The sequence below is a fragment of the Aspergillus foveolatus genome, assembly GCF_047715535.1.
Source record: "Aspergillus foveolatus strain CBS 279.81 unplaced genomic scaffold BDW70scaffold_11, whole genome shotgun sequence".
NCBI classification, from domain to species: domain Eukaryota; kingdom Fungi; phylum Ascomycota; class Eurotiomycetes; order Eurotiales; family Aspergillaceae; genus Aspergillus; species Aspergillus foveolatus.
Genome location: NW_027396075.1, coordinates 329,662 through 345,923, shown reverse-complemented (window position 1 = coordinate 345,923; position 16,262 = coordinate 329,662). Strand labels below are relative to the sequence as shown.

At 52.3% G+C, this 16,262-nt stretch overlaps 7 protein-coding genes across 7 annotated transcripts; 4 read left to right on the top strand and 3 right to left on the bottom strand.

Annotated features, from left to right (window-relative positions):
• Positions 1 to 29: 29 nt before the first annotated feature.
• On the top strand, positions 30 to 1,900 carry BDW70DRAFT_131781 (chaperonin-containing T-complex subunit CCT2). The gene is made up of 4 exons (XM_073736048.1): positions 30 to 100; positions 155 to 312; positions 363 to 1,737; positions 1,788 to 1,900. The coding sequence occupies exons 1-4, from the start codon at positions 98 to 100 to the stop codon at positions 1,845 to 1,847; spliced, it is 1,596 nt and encodes a 531-aa protein (XP_073598270.1). The 5' UTR covers positions 30 to 97; the 3' UTR covers positions 1,848 to 1,900.
• Positions 1,901 to 2,089: 189 nt separating this feature from the next.
• On the bottom strand, positions 2,090 to 3,692 carry BDW70DRAFT_148599 (major facilitator superfamily domain-containing protein; the record flags this gene model as incomplete). Its single annotated transcript, XM_073738886.1, has 4 exons — positions 2,090 to 2,257; positions 2,386 to 2,770; positions 2,832 to 3,073; positions 3,216 to 3,692. 4 exons carry the CDS (start codon positions 3,690 to 3,692, stop codon positions 2,090 to 2,092), a joined length of 1,272 nt encoding a protein of 423 aa, XP_073598269.1.
• Positions 3,693 to 5,138: 1,446 nt separating this feature from the next.
• On the top strand, positions 5,139 to 5,900 carry BDW70DRAFT_157879 (glycoside hydrolase family 76 protein; the record flags this gene model as incomplete). The annotated part of the gene is made up of 2 exons (XM_073740431.1): positions 5,139 to 5,621; positions 5,670 to 5,900. The coding sequence occupies 2 exons, from the start codon at positions 5,139 to 5,141 to the stop codon at positions 5,898 to 5,900; spliced, it is 714 nt and encodes a 237-aa protein (XP_073598268.1).
• Positions 5,901 to 6,670: 770 nt separating this feature from the next.
• On the top strand, positions 6,671 to 10,283 carry BDW70DRAFT_12576 (uncharacterized protein). Its single transcript, XM_073734949.1, has 2 exons — positions 6,671 to 7,129; positions 7,207 to 10,283. Exons 1-2 carry the CDS (start codon positions 6,885 to 6,887, stop codon positions 10,148 to 10,150), a joined length of 3,189 nt encoding a protein of 1,062 aa, XP_073598267.1. The 5' UTR covers positions 6,671 to 6,884; the 3' UTR covers positions 10,151 to 10,283.
• A 77-nt stretch (positions 10,284 to 10,360) lies between these two features.
• On the bottom strand, positions 10,361 to 11,882 carry BDW70DRAFT_131778 (branched-chain amino acid aminotransferase). The gene is made up of 2 exons (XM_073736047.1): positions 11,560 to 11,882; positions 10,361 to 11,488 (listed from the first exon to the last, which is right to left on the bottom strand). Exons 1-2 carry the CDS (start codon positions 11,633 to 11,635, stop codon positions 10,419 to 10,421), a joined length of 1,146 nt encoding a protein of 381 aa, XP_073598266.1. The 5' UTR covers positions 11,636 to 11,882; the 3' UTR covers positions 10,361 to 10,418.
• A 174-nt stretch (positions 11,883 to 12,056) lies between these two features.
• BDW70DRAFT_166055 (uncharacterized protein) lies at positions 12,057 to 13,272 on the bottom strand. Its single transcript, XM_073741894.1, has one exon. It carries the CDS (start codon positions 13,201 to 13,203, stop codon positions 12,286 to 12,288), a length of 918 nt encoding a protein of 305 aa, XP_073598265.1. The 5' UTR covers positions 13,204 to 13,272; the 3' UTR covers positions 12,057 to 12,285.
• A 532-nt stretch (positions 13,273 to 13,804) lies between these two features.
• Positions 13,805 to 15,905, top strand: BDW70DRAFT_166051 (deoxyribodipyrimidine photo-lyase PHR1; the record flags this gene model as incomplete). Its single annotated transcript, XM_073741893.1, has 2 exons — positions 13,805 to 14,964; positions 15,010 to 15,905. 2 exons carry the CDS (start codon positions 13,805 to 13,807, stop codon positions 15,551 to 15,553), a joined length of 1,704 nt encoding a protein of 567 aa, XP_073598264.1. The 3' UTR covers positions 15,554 to 15,905.
• Between the last annotated feature and the right edge of the window lie 357 nt (positions 15,906 to 16,262).

Genomic DNA, 16,262 nt, shown 5'->3' with positions numbered 1-16,262 from the left:
ATCGCTCCAATTATTGTGGAAGTCTCTCCGCCTCTTCAGCATCCCTGAGCTACCACTTTTCACCTGTCCGGTAGTTCTTTTTCAATTATCTATCATCATGGTAAGTTTGATTGGGCTTTTCTACCTGTTCGACATAGTTCTAACAGAGCTTCAGGCATCCTTCGCCAACCCCACGCAGATCTTTGCGGACGATGTTATCGAGGAGAAAGGAGAGAACGCACGTCTCTCGGCCTTCGTCGGCGCCATCGCCGTCGGAGATCTCGTTAAGAGCACATTGGGTCCCAAGGGCATGGACAAGATTTTACAATCAGCGTCAGTGGCAGATCTGCGGATTGCGGGGTTAGCAGACTGACTGTGTGCAGGTCCACCGGAGAAATCCTCGTTACAAACGACGGTGCCACCATCCTCAAAGCCATTGCCCTCGATAACGCCGCTGCAAAAGTACTAGTCAATATCTCCAAGGTCCAAGATGACGAAGTTGGTGATGGGACAACCTCCGTGACGGTATTGGCCGCCGAGCTGCTGCGGGAAGCCGAAAAGCTTGTCAACCGCAAGATTCACCCACAGACTATTATCGAAGGATACCGTATTGCCAGCCGTGCTGCCCTTGATGCTCTCGACAAGGTTGCTGTTGACCGCAGTGACGACATGGAGAAGTTCCGCAAAGACCTCCACTCGATTGCCCGCACTACCCTCAGCTCTAAGGTCCTGGCCCAGGACCGTGACCAATTCGCTGCTCTTGCCTGCGATGCCGTTCTCCGACTTCGGGGCTCAACCGACTTAAGCCACATCCAGATCATCAAAAAGGCCGGCGGAAAGCTCAGTGACTCTTACCTCGATGAGGGTTTCATTCTGGATAAGAAGATCGGTGTCAACCAACCGAAGCGCCTGGAAAATGCTAAGATTCTTGTTGCAAACACAGCTATGGACACAGACAAGGTGAAGATCTTCGGAGCGCGCGTGAAGGTCGAGTCAACAGGGAAGTTGGCGGAATTGGAGAAGGCGGAGCGTGAGAAGATGAAGGCCAAGGTTGAGCGGATCAAAGCACACGGGATCAACTGCTTCGTCAACCGACAACTCATCTATAACTGGCCCGAACAGCTGTTCACCGAGGCTGGTATCATGTCAATCGAGCACGCCGACTTTGACGGCATTGAGCGACTGGCGCTGGTTACCGGTGGAGAGATCGCCTCGACTTTCGACCACCCCGACCAGGTCAAGCTGGGGTCTTGTGACCTGATCGAGGAGGTCATTATTGGCGAAGATACTCTCATCAAATTCTCCGGCGTGGCCGCTGGCCAAGCTTGCACAATCGTTCTCCGCGGCGCCACAGAGCAACTTCTCGACGAAGCCGAGCGTTCGCTGCACGATGCCCTGGCAGTGCTGTCTCAGACCGTCAAGGATCCCCGAGTGACTCTCGGTGGTGGATGCGCAGAGATGGTCATGTCCAAGGCCGTCGAACAGGCTGCCCAGAACACCACAGGTAAGAAGCAGCTTGCTGTTGACTCGTTCGCACATGCTCTCAAGCAGCTTCCTACAATTTTGGCCGACAATGCCGGTCTCGATTCAAGTGACCTTGTAACCCGACTACGAACCGCGATCAACAACGGTATGACGAGCTCTGGGCTAGATCTGCTCACACCTGGCGGTGGCATTGCCGACATGCGTGAGTTGGGTGTCGTGGAGAGCTACAAATTGAAGAAGGCTGTTGTGTCGTCTGCTTCGGAAGCAGCTGAGGTAAGATCATGTTTGACGTTCATTTAAGCCCCTGACTAACCGTCTAATAGCTTCTCCTCCGTGTGGACAACATTATCCGCGCCGCTCCTCGTCGACGTGACCGGATGTAAATGAGGTGGAGTTGAATAAATAATTAGGTACTAATCAAACAAGATACACTTGATATCTATGACTAGGGGGTCTTCTTGAAAAATTAGATTTTGATCTTCCGAAAAAGGACAATCCTAGTAGTCCACCATCCAAATATATTCCGACCTACAAACTGCAAGCAAGTGCGGCTGGTAGCTGGGACTGTTGCTTCTTCCTTCTATAAGAGGAGGTCGTTCCTCCTGTTTCAGGCTGCCCTCTCTTTCTACAGCCTCTTCTTCAGGTTTATATCAGCCTTCAATCGTATCGCAGCTGCTAAGACTGCCGCCGCAAAAGCAAGTGACCCAGCGTAGAAAATGGCCGGTCTGTACGCTTCGTGTCCGCCCCGCTCGCCGCCGGAAGCGTCCAGGATGTATCCTGCGATTGGCGCGCCCTAAGACAGTGAGCAACAGTTTTGTATTTTTAGATGACGCCTTGAGGGTACTAATAGCATTATCAGGCACTCACAAGCAGATATCCCCCAACCCACCCTGTAACAATCATACCCATTGCCACACTCACTCTCGCCGAGCCAAAGACATTCCCTACAACAGTCGGAATAGTGGAGAAGAACCCGCCGTTCGCCATTCCGTTAATAATAACAAACGCAACAAGTGGTGCTACTGAGCTTGATACGGGCCAAAGAACAAGCATGCTCACGGCACTGAGCAGCAGAGAAAGGAAGAGCGTGTTCAGTGGGCCCAACCTATCGCTGAAGAACCCGCACATGAGTCTTCCGAGAGCGGAAGAAAAGTTGAAGGCTGCGACTACACCAGCGCCAACGGAGGACTTCATACCTAGCGAGGAAGTGTAGAGCGGGAGGAAGAAGGGGGGCACAAAGAGCGGAAATGTGGCGATTGCACCAGCGAGGAAGAGAAGGGCGAATCGAATATCACGGAAAAGGTTCCTGTATAGGGGACTTTGTTCAGCCATTACAGATGGGCAAAGGGACTGAGAGGACTAGTTACCACTCCACAAAAGCAGATTTAGGAATCGGCGCGCGTTCTTTTATAAAGAGCGCTGCTGGAATGCCGGTTGCTAGGGTTATCAGCCCGAGAGTTCTGAATGTCCAGGCGAGGCCGGTGCCCTGGATGAGAGCGTCCACGATGAAACTGATGACTGCGCCGCCGAGTCCGCCGGCCGCGTAGACGATGCCGTTGGCGATTCCACGCTTGGCTCTGAAGTACTGCGCTGGTGTGACTGAGACGACCTATATGAAAGCGTATGGTGGTCAGAACCACAGAGAATTCCCTTGTTTTCAGTCGAGGGTACCTCACCATGAAGCATAGACTACAATTATTAGCAAACCACTGGCTCTCTTATTGGTAATGAGACTCATACCTGATCCCAACTCCCATAACCGCCCCCGCAGTAACAAACAATCCTCCAATACTCCTGAGCGCGAACCCGCTCAGGATCTCCCCAACACCAAGGAACACAATCCCGAGCACGCCGCAGACCCGCGTCCCAAACTTGCGAATCAGCGTCGCATTCAAGATTCCCAGGAACGAGATGCAGGCCACAGCGAACGAGCCGACAAATGCGAGAGTTGACGCAGACGAAACTCCCTCGTTCACGAGCGCTGCTTGCAGAATGCCCCAACTGTAGGATGTCCCGGTGAACCACCATGTCAACACTGCGCAGCCGGATACTGCCACCCATCCATAGCCGCCGTCTGGGAGCTGCGAGTCAACTTCGGCAGATGCTTGCATCATGCTTATGTCGTAAGCGGAGAGCGAGGAAGGGTCTGCTCGATGCAGGCGTCCTTCGGTGCCAGTTATTGAGGACAATTCCACAGATGTGGTCGAGGATTGGGCGGGTATCGCCATGATTGTGACGTTCTGGCGGTAGCAGGCTGAGGGAATGATGTTGATGAATATGAGAAGCAGTGAGGTGGGAGGAGTGTTGAACCTCACCAGCCTTTATCATTCCATTTGCGGGTGTGGGGCTCGTCCGTCACAGGGCGTGTTGCTTAGTGAGAAAGTTGATCTGATTCTTTTCTTGGTTTCCAGTAATACAAAGTGTGGATACGTATAGAGGATGTAGTGGATCTCTAGGCTTAAACAAATTAAGTCTTGACAAGAGTGCTCACGCTCGGTGCTTTTCGTTGCTAAATTAGTGCATTTACTCTCCAGGGTAGTAGCCCTAACATGGCTCAGATCTACTGTATGCTCCTACAGTCAACCAACTATTTCGTACCTCACCTAATAAACACGCATAATCAATATCCCAGAGCAAACAGCGCAACTTTGATACTACACGAGATGTAGGTAGCTTATCGTCCAGTCTCGGGATTGATTTCGTAGAAGACTCATGCTTTCAGGAAGATACGCTTGGCTAGGGACTCTCGCCTGAAGCATCATTGCAACGAGCTCCAGCTTTAGAACTATTTACCTATTTCACCGCAGGTCCAATGACATATGGCCTTTACTTATCGTAACCATGGTGGAGGTGGCTCCTGGACTCCGTTAGAATAGGCAAAGCCGAGGACACTAGAAGCAACGATTCCAGAGACCAATGGATGCTGAGTGCTTTGGCATGAGCTGCCGAGCGTTCCAGACATCTAGCCTGCGACATGGTCCGTAGCGTGTATGTTTGCCAGAATTTAGCTTTCGCGTATGGCAGTCCCGGTGGTGTCTTGGACTGTGGAGTCAAAGGCGATCGGATTCTCGACAGACTCACCATCTCTTTCCTTTCCTTCCTTTTTTTCGGCTTTATATCGACGGCTTCTGCTGATTTGACCTGTATTTGTCAATTGAACGAACAGGAGCAGATTGCTTTATCGTCGTTCTGCGACACCGCTGCGAGGCATTTTCGACTGACGGCCATTTCAATGAAACTCACACCTTTTGCAACGGGCATTCGCGATTTCCTTCCTTCCGCACAGATTAACATTGTTATCTTCAATCACGATGCGGCTCCACAAGTGGACATCACTCGCCTTTGTAGCCTGGCTCGTTAGGAAAAAAGGGTTCGTGCTCTGGATTTTGACATCGAAAACGAAAGTAAACCGTCATCGCCATTCATAGCAACATGCACAGCTAAATGATACTGTGGGAATGTAGCGTCGATCAAAAATGCCGCTAGTACAGTAGCATATGAAATGATGAGCCAATACCACGGCAACGAAACAGGGCAGATTCCAGGAAAGGTTCCCGAGTCATGGTGGGTAGGCGGAGCGATGTTCATGACGTTAATTCAATACTGGTACTGGACTGGAGATACCGTCTATAACGACGTCACGAGAGATGGCATGCTCTGGCAAAAAGACAGAGATGGCTTCTTCCCTAGAAACTGGAGCTTTCCTCGACAACGACGACCTGATGTTTTGGGGCCTCGCTGCCATGACAGCTGCGGAGCGGAACTTTGCTGAGAAGGAAGACCAGCCTTCATGGCTTTCACTTGCCCAGGGTGTCTTTGACGCGCAGGTTTCGAGGTGGGATGAGACTCGCTGCGGTGGTGGGATGCGGTGGCAGATTTGGCCGTTCCACGCCGGGCATACCACGAAGAATGCCATCTCGAATGGCGGCTTGTTCCAGCTCGCCGCGAGATTGGGCCGCTATACCGAGAATGAAACGTGCATTCGGTGGGCGGAGAAGATCTGGGACTGGAGTACCACGACGCCCCTGCTCAAGTCAGATGACTGGACTATTGCTGACACGACAAGTATGGAGAATGCCTGCCAGGACCATGGCGACCAGCGGTGGACGTATAACTATGGCACTTATATCGCTGGGGCTGCGTATATGTACGACCTCGTAAGTGCCCCCATATCCAGGTGAGCGAAAGCACTGAAATTGGAGGAGACCAACGGTGCCCAGAAATGGAAAACTGCGATCGACGGCTTACTCGGCACAACATGGAGGACATTTATTGCTAAAGATGCCATGTCTGAGGTCTGGTGCGAGCAAACCATGTCCTGTGACCGCAACAGAGACATGTTCAAGGGCTTCCTTTCATCCTGGCTGACATTTACTGCCACCATTGCCCCATACACCGCTAGCGACATCATCCCCAAATCCATCGGTCCGCCATAGGAGCAGCTAGACAATGCCTGGGCGGGCGAAGCTGCGGACGTCAATGGAACCAGGACGACTGGGACGGCAGCGCAACGATGGAATCCGACATGAGCGCCCTAAGTGTCTTTTCCTCATCCATGGTGGCCTTCAAGGACGGAGCGCAGCCCTTGACCCACGCCACGGGCGCTACCAGTAGGAGCTACTCGGATGCTGGTAGAAGGAATGATAAGATACCGTTCACCAAGCGTCCTGTCACGGCTCGAGATAGGCTAGGCGCATCGTTTGCGACAGTTCTGTTTCTTGCTGCGTGGTTTTGGGGACTTGGCTGGGTGGTCGATGGGAGTGAGCAGATAGAGAGTAGTTGTAATCGTATTTCCTGTTCTATGGTCTAAGCAGCGTTCGTTTTCAGGCATTTCCCTCTGCTTTGTCTCTTTGTTTGGTGTTTGACCGTTGAGCATGGTGTTCGTTAGCTCTATCTAGAGTTGGTGAATTCTGCGCATTCCGGCGCATTCGAGCATTTGCCTGGGAGATACATCGAAATCTGACAGACGGAATAATATAACGAAGCTCCATTGATGTCAATGGTTTCTGGTCAGTCAGTCTGGGATTGTTGTAGTTGCAAAGAATCGTGTCGGCGGTGAAAAGCAAACGAGCGCGTCTTCATCGGCTCGGCCCCGTTCCGCGCTGAGATTCCTCAACACTGACACTGACACTGGCACTGACACTGTCGGGCTCAGTCACAGTGGTGACAGCAACAGCGAGCCACGAGGCCATTATCCCTCTCTGTCAGCCCATTCAATTTCTCCCCAGCCCTTCCTCTTCCAGTGTTACTCCAGTGCTTCTCCAGTGTTGCCTCCCTTCACCACTTTTTCCACCCTCCTCCGCACCTCCCAGCTCCAACACCAGAACTGTTTCACGACCTTTTACGATTTGATTATGCTTCTCAATTCTTGAAGCAGGCGAAGCGATCAACTGCTAGACATACAACCCTAGGCATTCGGCATGGTTTTCCTCCGGCTCACCGTCAAGGTCTACCCTCGAGAGCAAACCCAGCCCTCCAACTCCTTCTCTTTCCGCTCGTTGCTGGGTGATCGTGAACGCGACGATGACAATCGCACTTCTTCCAGCACGGCGGCTGGGAAGCCGGCTAGCTTTCTGATTGTGTTGGAGAATCCCGAAGAAGTTTCGCTGGGCGGACTGGCAGGGATGATCAGAGCGAAATGGAGGAAGTTGAGGCCTGGTGCTGAGTGAGTGTTACTCTTACTTTCGCAATTCCGCTTGTTCACGGTGATGAATGCATTGACTAATTGGTTGCTCGAAACAGACCTCTCTCGATCAAGAAACTGCTAGACGATGACCATGAAGCTGACGACCTTGATACCGATATGACTGTCGCCGATGTGTTTGTTGATAAGGGAAAAGCGCGCTCTGACGGACATGACCAGCGGAGGACTGTTCGCGTCATTCAGAAACCGGCCGGAGGCGGAGAGTCGCCTGTGCGATTCCCCTCGGTTGCTCAAGACTGGGATGCCGCGGCCGAGCACTACGAAATTCTGCGTCAGAAGAAACAAAAGCAGGAAGCTGAATCTGCCGTCAAAAAGCTGGGACCTATTACGGAAGAGTCCGGCCAAGGCTTTGGATCACCATCGCCTTTTGGAACAGGTGATTGGGCTGATTATACGTCAAATCGGGTCCATCGCAGAGATATTCCCGTCTCTTCAGTGGAAAAGGATGTCGAGATACCCGGCTCGCCATTACAGTCATCCCAGCCGATAGCCACGTCGCTAACTCGTGGAATTTCTCAAGATCTCAATGGGGAGGGATCGAGTGCGGCGCAAGGCCACCGTGCGGGAAGTGAAGAGCTCGGGGATTCCCCTCGATCTCCTCGCGCAACAACGCCAAGGAAGCGGTCTACCCCCAGACGCGCCTCAGTACATAGTCAGGCGTCTACTGATCGATCTGATGCCGGGGATTCCCTCGCTGTTGATTCACCAGCCCTCCAATTAACCCGTGAACATGCCCATTCGGTGTCACCGCAGAAAAGACCTGCTCCAGAGGCGACCAAACCGGATGCTGTTACTCTAGCTGAAGAAACAGAAAGTGAATCTAATTCTGAATCCGATAGCGACGACGGTTCGGAGACTAGTGATAGTGACAGGGAAAGCCAGGACAAAGATGGCGATACTGCAATGCGCGAAGCTACTCCAAAACCGAAACCAGAATCTCCCATAGCTGCCAAGAAGCCTGTTGAGGCAACCACAGCGGCGCCTACTGTAACCGGAAGTCAATTTCGTAAACGGAAGAACAGTGCCGATCAGCTGTCCCCTAAGAAAGAGCCACGCTTGGATAGGACTACTCCTCCAGTGAACAGTGAAAGACGAGACAGCGAAGCCTCTGCAGGAAGCCCGCGGTTCAGCCCGTCGGGAAGACGACTTGGAGGAACAACAGCTTTTACTGGAACAGCGCGCCGCCTCAGCTTCACAGATCGAACATCAGAGCCTCCTAGCCAGGGGCTAGGACTCGGCATCACGAAGAGTCCGAGCAAGAAGCCATCTGCCGTTGACAACCTATCTCAGGAGTCGACACAGTCGACTGGAGATGTTCCCCAAAGCACGCCGATACCAACGAGCAGCGCACCGACCATCCGGAGGGGATCTGTCTCGCAGAACGTCGCAACACTGACAGATCTCCATACACCGGTCGACAAGGCGAAGAACCTACATTCAGCACTACGAAAGGATTCCTTCACAAGTTCCGCCCGCCGCTCTGTTTCTTTCGCTGAAAGCGATGATGTTCTTGACGCGGATTCGCAACCCGCACCGACATCCACCCCTATCATAACCACAAAGCTCTCTACCAGTACACCGGCGTCTCAAACTCCTAGCTCGGAGAAGAGACGCTCTAGCGTTTCGATGGTCTTTCCTCCTGGAGTTTCTATGGAACGCATTGCTCAATATGAACGGGAAGCGGAGGAGAAAGTCGAGCGCCAGAAGAAGGAAAGAGCGGAGTTTGAAGAAAAGATCAAGGCCGCTGAGAAGGACAATGCAACCCCGGAGTACTTGAAGAAGCTTAAAGCCGCGTTTAGGACCTGGCAGTCTCTTGTCAGCAGCCGTAGCAGCCAAAGAAAGGGCATCGCAGAGCGACTCGAGAAACTACAAGCCGAGCTGAAGAAGATGGAAGAATCTTCAACCAATATGTCATCTCAAGGTAAAGGAAAGAAATCTCAGGCGTCGAAGCCTGCCAGATCTCAGCAGGTCTCAGAGAATGATACGTTATCCTCAAAGACTGTGACTTCGACGCCCGCCACCAACGGGGACAGGAAAACGTCAGTAACACACAGCTCCGGTTGGAACGCGATTAACAACAAATCTCCTTCAAGCGATCAGAAATCCGCTACCCAGAATACTAACGGAACCAATCCCAAATCTGCTACTAAGGCTGCGTCCAAGGAACCCGTCGCGCGCACCGTGGCAACCAGAACGCTGTCAAAACCATCCCAGCCTACTTCGACACAATTACGAAACTCCACCGCCTCAGAAGAACTTGACTTGCCTGCAATGAAAGTACAAGCCCGCACTACTGCCAATGCTACCAAGAAGGCGGCCCCCCAGAAGGCAGTTGAGGTATCATCCTCGTCTGAAGAAGAGACGTCGGAAGAAGAAAGCTCCTCTGAAGAATCCTCCTCTTCCGACTCTGAGTCTGAGTCCGCCTCTGAGGGCGAAGCCAAGACCAATAATCCCACTTCTTCTGTCAAACACTCAACTGTCTCAGCGTCACAAAAACCCAAATCTACACCCCCCTCGGCCCAACGGACTCTCCATTCTCCGGCTCCGCTTTCTCAGACGACTCAGTCTCAGTCACAGGCTCAGTTGCAGTCTAGCGACTGGCGCTGGCCCAGAAGCTCGCAAACTGGGATCACCCGCCTTTCGCTCAAGAGCATAAAGGGCGAAGTGGCAAGCCAGGCGCAGGCGCAAGCGGCTGCGAAAGCCTCTGGAAAGCGCGGTGCAAACGCTCAGCCACGTAGAGGTGTCTTTTCGCCCCCTGACAGCGACTCGGAAGAGACAGAGAGTGAGAGTGAGAGTGAGAGTGAGAGCGAGAGCGAGAGCAGCAGTAGCAGTGACAGCGAGGACGGAAGTGGCAGTGACAGTGGCAAAGGAAAGATGAAGAAGCGCAGTCCGAGCCCTCCTAGTGTCGCGGATGCAGGCGATATCATGTCCAGTGGACAGATTCGGAAATTAAGGACTGCACGTACTGGGGGTCGTGCTTAATCGCTGGATCTACACTCGGTTTCCAGCTACTGGAAATGTCGGGAAGTTGATTTTGACTGCATGAATCGAGAAATATCCAAAGCATAGTATCCTGTTGGAGTGAGATTCCCAAGTATACTTTTTCCAGTTGGGGCTAAACGAGGATGTGAATAAGTTCGAGATGTCTCGTCCACGTGTATGTATTATAGGACAAGTAGCGTCGTATGACTGGATCATGAAAGCACTTTTAATATACCAATTTGGATGCAGTACAAATCATGCGACAGGTTTAAGGGACCTCAATTCCCGCCTCCTCCTTCTCATCAGCAGCACCCACCCACTCCGCCGGCGGCGCCTTGACAATGCGATTCCATCCCAAGTTCTCTTCAATCTTCCCGAGCTGGATCCCCTTCAACGTCTTCAGAAGCTTCACACAAACCTCTCCGCCTCCTGCCCCTTCCCCACCACACTCATACTCAAACCTATCCCCACTCGATCGCCTCGTAATACTCCGAATAGGCACCAATGCCGCTGCCGTACCAGCAGCCATCACCTCGTCAAACTCATTCAACTCTTCATAGGGAATCCTCCGCTTCTCAACATCATATCCGAACCAACGTTTCCCAATCTCGCAGACCGATGCCGCAGTCACACTGTCAATAACATTAGGGCTATCCGGCTGGACCAGCGTGACTTTCCCAGACTCCTTATCCTTCTTAACAGCGATCATAGCACTCGTCGAAAACTCATCTATCTCCGAACGCGTCCGGCTATCTAGATGCAGCGTAATCCCGAATCCCTCGGCATGAGCTTTCGCACTGTGTCTCAGAACAGGCGCATAGTTTCCGCCGACTTTTGCACTCCCTGTTCCCTCTGGTGCTGCACGGTCGAAATCCTCCAGTATCAATGCGTCAACTGCATGCACGCCGTGGTATACACCAGTCGGCATGACAAAGACTACAAAGGTATACTCTTCCGGCGGGGAGAGGCCCAACTGCGCAGAAGACCCAAAGATAAGCGGACGGATGTACATCGCGGCCCCTGTTTCATGGGGAGGAACGAATCCCGCGTTCGCCCCAACGGCCAATTCGACGGCTTCCAGAAAGATATCTTCAGGGACAGGTGGGATTGATATAAACGAAGCGGAGCGCTGCATGCGCAGAGCATTGCGGTCTGGCCGGAAAATTGTGATCTTGCTGTTGTTGGCGTGTCGGAAAGCCTTGAGGCCTTCGTAGGCTTGTTGGCCGTAGTTCAACCCGGGAGCCATCCCGTGGATCGGGAGGTAGGGGGATTTGACTAGTTTTGGGGGCGACCAGGATTTCGTGGCAGGGGTATAGTGGGATTCGACATGGCCGTTTACTATTGCAGAAAGCTGGTTAACTGGTGTTTGTGTGGTTGAAGGGTGCATAGAGGGTAAAGAGGGGTAGTACCTTCGCGAACTTTGAAGCCGATGTTGCTCCAGTCGATAGTGTCGACGGGGGGAGGAGGAAATGATTGAGATGCCATTGTGCCAAATTGAAGGATGTTTAGTTGCGGAATATGAGGATGATAGTGAGAGGAAGTGAGGGAGCTGGAAGAAGAGGAGGGTTGTAGGTTGGAATGTGACGCCGAAGTCGGCCTTACGAAAGATGCTGTCAGAGCTGAGTCAGGCCTCAACGATGATGATCTTGTAATCTATAACCATGTACGTGCTTAAACATTATATCGTACAAGTATCATCAAGGGACAAGAAAATATCCCAAGTGGAATCTAGATCTTATAGTGCTCCATACTGTGGGGAAATAGATGGATGTGGATTCCCCAATGTCTCCGGTAGGGCGTGTGGCCTGTGGGCGTGTCTGGTCCTGCGATCGGAGATCTTGGAACCTCCCATGACACCTCAGATACTCCATCAGATCCCAATAATCCTCTGTCTTCTCCTATTCCGCTGCAATCTCGAGACCTCTCATCTCTTATGCTTCCCTCAGGAAGTCTACGGACTCGGAGCAGCTTAACAATAACCTCTGCTATGATGGACACGACTCCCTCAGCTGAAGGATGAATTCTCAAAGGACGTTATGCCGCAGTGTTAGAGCGCATTGACGTATCCCTACGCGGCAATCGCACAGTTTCTGTTCTTCTTTCTTGATTCCTCGTCATGGAGGAAAAGGGATGTTTCATCCTGCATTAACCGGCGCAGACCTTTTCGAAACTTGCCTCTCTAGTCCGTGGATCTCGTTCCCAAGCAGGCAGATTCCATGGAGCTGGTTGTCACAAGCTGAAGACGAGGGTATCGTCTCAAAGGGCCCCGATGCTGCTGAAGATCCACCTTGGGCAATCTGCACTAACCGTCCCAAGACCGCGTATTCCAGCTTCAGCTTGATGCTATAGGCGACGGGCTTAAACATCACTTGTACAGCATAAAAGCCGGCGTATTCAACGATGACGACAACGAAGTCGATAATTAGTACGACGACGTTCATGGCGAGCAATTGTGCGAGGATCCGGTGATGGCGACGCTCTGGTCGCAATCGCAGCAGCTTGGCAGTCTCCCAGACATAAATTCCCGAGAGGATCGCTTCTTGGATACAGAACCCGACCAGCTGGATCCGTTCCGCAATGCCATACCCTACACTGAAGGTATGCGCTATGCTTTCATTGGGGGAAACGGTACCATAAAGCAGGACGGTGGTTGGGACGTGAAGGATGATCGCATCAATAATGATAAGGACTAAGAGACCATTCAGCAGCCGCGTGTTATGGACAACAAAGTTCAACCGCGACCAGAGGACGAGCGAGTGGCCGGTGACGGTCCCGTACCAACCGAGAACGACGAGCGTTATGGCAGCGAAGCGCGAGATGTCAGGGCGAAAGAATAGCAGGATGTATCCGCTGGTATTCGGTATCAGGCTGGTCGATGCGATAACAAGACACCAGAAGTAGAAACTGCCACGCCGCTTGAAGGTCGCTAGACAGAGGACCATCAACTCGATGGCGTTGTAGTAGATGAGGCTTGCGAAGCAGGCGAGAACAACGGTGACGATGGAGTCAAGATTAAGGCCGCCAACGCCAGGGGGCGAGAGTTCCGGTGACATGGGCAGACAATGACATTCTTCATTCAAGCATTGAGGGCCCGGGCAAAGATAAAGGTGACGATCCGCTTTTATCTGCGGTCCTGTACTCCTGTCTCGTGGGCTTTGGCATGTTGACGGGCACCCTCGCCCACAATGATCGGCGACCCTGAGCCACCGCAACCACACTATTGGATCTAGATCGGCCCGCCAGCCAACCACGAGGACATCTAGAGAGTAGATTGCGTGGAGCTGGGGTTTTGCTTACCCATAGGAAATCAGGAACAGCATCGGGGTCCATCCGGACAAATACTGTCTCTTTCCCCGTATGCCTCACACGTGTGATTCCAGGGGTCTGTGATCTGTGGATCTACATACTCAGTGCGCACGTTGTTAAACAACACTAAATGCTCGAATATAATGGAACAATACCTTCGCCTAGGTAATTGTGAATGGAGGAACATCGAAGATATGTGCGGGTAAACAATCAATCATTTACATGTCCTGACGTCAGAGCTACACGGTCCCGATCGATCGATTGCAGAATAGGTACATAATCAATTTCCGCGCCCAATTTCTGCCAGCTAGCACAGCCAAGGAACAATAAACTTCGCAAGCTTGGAATATGCGGCAGAAGCGCAAACTCTCCAATGGCACTGACGAGCGATACCACCCCAATGCCCAACAAACGGCAGATTTCGGCATCGTGCTGCGCGACTTTTATCCGCCAGAAATGAGCAACGCGCGATGCGAAGCCTACAACAGTGGAATTCTGGAGCGGCCGATTGAATCATGGCAGAAAGCATACACAGAGACGAGCGCTCAGCGGAATGCGATCACCGCGAACGCGGCGGTGGTGCATTGGTTCAAGTCCGATCTACGTCTACACGACAATCGCGCTCTGCAAATGGCGTATAAGGTTGCGCGGGAGCACAAGCTCCCCCTCATTGGGCTTTACCTTCTCTCGCCAGAGGACTTGACTGCTCACCTGTCAAGTCCGGCGCGCGTGGATCTAACACTGCGCACTTTGGAGCAGCTCAAACGAGATTTAGGGGAACTCGATGTCCCTTTATATATGGAGACACAGGCATGTCGAAAGGACATATCGCGACGCATCATCAATCTCTGCCAAGAATGGGGCGCGAATCACCTCTTCGCCAATCTCGAATACGAAGTTGACGAGCTCCGGCGCGAGGCAAAGCTTATTCGACTCTGCGCGGAGAACGGGATCCGATTCGAGACTGCGCACGATACGTGCGTTGTGCCACCGGGAGTCCTTTCGTCGCAGCAAGGAAGGCAGTACGCAGTCTACAGTCCATGGTTCAGGTCATGGCTCGCCTTTCTGAATGAGAACCCGGAATATCTGGAGGTCTCTGAGGACGCGACTTCGAATCCGGGTGATGCGAGGCGCTATTTCAAAGAACTATTTGAATGTCCCGTGCCGGCGGCGCCGGAAAATAAGAAATTCGACGACGCGGAAAAGGCGGACCGTATCCGCTGCGCTTTTCCCGCCGGTGAGCATGAGGGTTTGAGGCGGCTTGAAGAGTTTTTAGAGAAAGCGACAGCTTATGCTGATGAAAGGAACTATTTATCGGGCGAGACAACGTCAAAACTAAGTCCGTACTTTGCATGCGGGTCACTGAGCGCGCGGACGGCCGTTGCGAAGGCACGCGAAGCAAATTCTGGTAAATTATCTCGCGGCGAGGCTGGGTATATATCTTGGATTAGTGAAGTCGCTTGGAGAGACTTTTACAAGCACGTTCTGGTCCACTGGCCGTTCATTTGGTAAGCCCCAACTCCTTCAATTAGCACGGAAGCTGATGCTGTCAGCATGAACAAATGCTTCAAGTTCGAATTCACGAACATCGACTGGTCATACAACAACACCCACTTCGAAGCTTGGGCGGCCGGGAAGACAGGATACCCCCTTGTCGACGCCGCAATGCGCCAACTACATGCAACTGCCTGGATGCACAACCGCTGTCGCATGGTTGTTTCTTCCTTCCTGTGCAAGGATCTGTTGATCGACTGGCGCCGCGGCGAGCGCTACTTCATGGAGCACCTAATCGACGGCGACTTCGCCTCCAACCACGGTGGGTGGGGGTTTGGCTCAAGCACGGGTGTAGACCCGCAGCCTTATTTCCGAATTTTTAACCCCATCCGCCAAAGTGAGCGGTTCGACCCTGACGGCGAGTTTATCAGGCGTTGGGTGCCCGAGTTATGCGGCGTGGAGGGGAACGCTATACATGCGCCGTATGAGAGGGGTGCGGGAGACATCGCGAGGGCGAACGGGTATCCGGAGCCGATCGTTGATCATGCGAGCCAGCGCGATATTGCATTGAGGAAGTATAAGGATGCTGCGCGGGGAGCATAATATATACAGGTCCAGTTCATATAATGGACGCATATGAACGCTGTATTGACGTTGACAACTGGCCCCATCAACTGGCCCCATTACAGGAAGTCGACGAACGCTACGCGGTTTACATCGCTACACCTTTCTAAGCAATGGAATAGTACCGCGGCTAATCATTTCTGCTAATCAGAATCTTTGGCTGGTGCGACAGAAAGACGCCTGGTTATCGCAGACGTTTACAGTGGCTTGTGGGCGAAATAGTGCAGGAGCATATATTTCGAGTGTGGTTATGGCAGGAGTCGAGAGGCATGCGATGCAATAAGGAAAATCATGCTGCTGCTAAGCCCTGCGACTCTTTAGCATCTTAACTAATTAACTAAAGAGATTTACGATTGTGAGTCTCGGTGCGAATGCGATCGTAAACAAGAGATACTAGGGCTAGCGATGTTGGGATTCTAAATAAGGAAAGACCGTATCGTGTACTCTTAACTCGTATAATACGATGCCCCGATGATGATCATGTGCCGGATTAGTAAGTAAGTCCCGAGGTCGGCACCAGTTCGATGCTAGGCAGGGTGCCTACATATGGTACCGATTACCGAGTACCTAACATGCTTCCTCGTACGGGGTACTTGGCTTAAAGAGGTTAGTCAACTGTCATGCGGAGACCCCGACACCCCGCCGAAGGAACACCCTTGCTTTTCCCTGATTCCTTCCAGACTTTTCC

Excerpts from the sequence above, each read along its gene's own strand:
- BDW70DRAFT_166055 (XM_073741894.1), bottom strand. The coding sequence starts at position 13,203 with ATGTCACCGGAACTCTCGCCCCCTGGCGTTGGCGGCCTTAATCTTGAC.
- BDW70DRAFT_131781 (XM_073736048.1), top strand. Across the intron at positions 313-362 it reads GACAAGATTTTACAATCAGC|GTCCACCGGAGAAATCCTCG; the intron begins GTCAGTGGCAGA and ends GACTGTGTGCAG. Across the intron at positions 1,738-1,787 it reads CTGCTTCGGAAGCAGCTGAG|CTTCTCCTCCGTGTGGACAA; the intron begins GTAAGATCATGT and ends ACCGTCTAATAG.
- BDW70DRAFT_12576 (XM_073734949.1), top strand. The coding sequence starts at position 6,885 with ATGGTTTTCCTCCGGCTCACCGTCAAGGTCTACCCTCGAGAGCAAACC. Across the intron at positions 7,130-7,206 it reads AAGTTGAGGCCTGGTGCTGA|ACCTCTCTCGATCAAGAAAC; the intron begins GTGAGTGTTACT and ends TGCTCGAAACAG.
- BDW70DRAFT_131778 (XM_073736047.1), bottom strand. The coding sequence starts at position 11,635 with ATGGCATCTCAATCATTTCCTCCTCCCCCCGTCGACACTATCGACTGG. Across the intron at positions 11,489-11,559 it reads CGGCTTCAAAGTTCGCGAAG|TAAACGGCCATGTCGAATCC; the intron begins GTACTACCCCTC and ends TTTCTGCAATAG.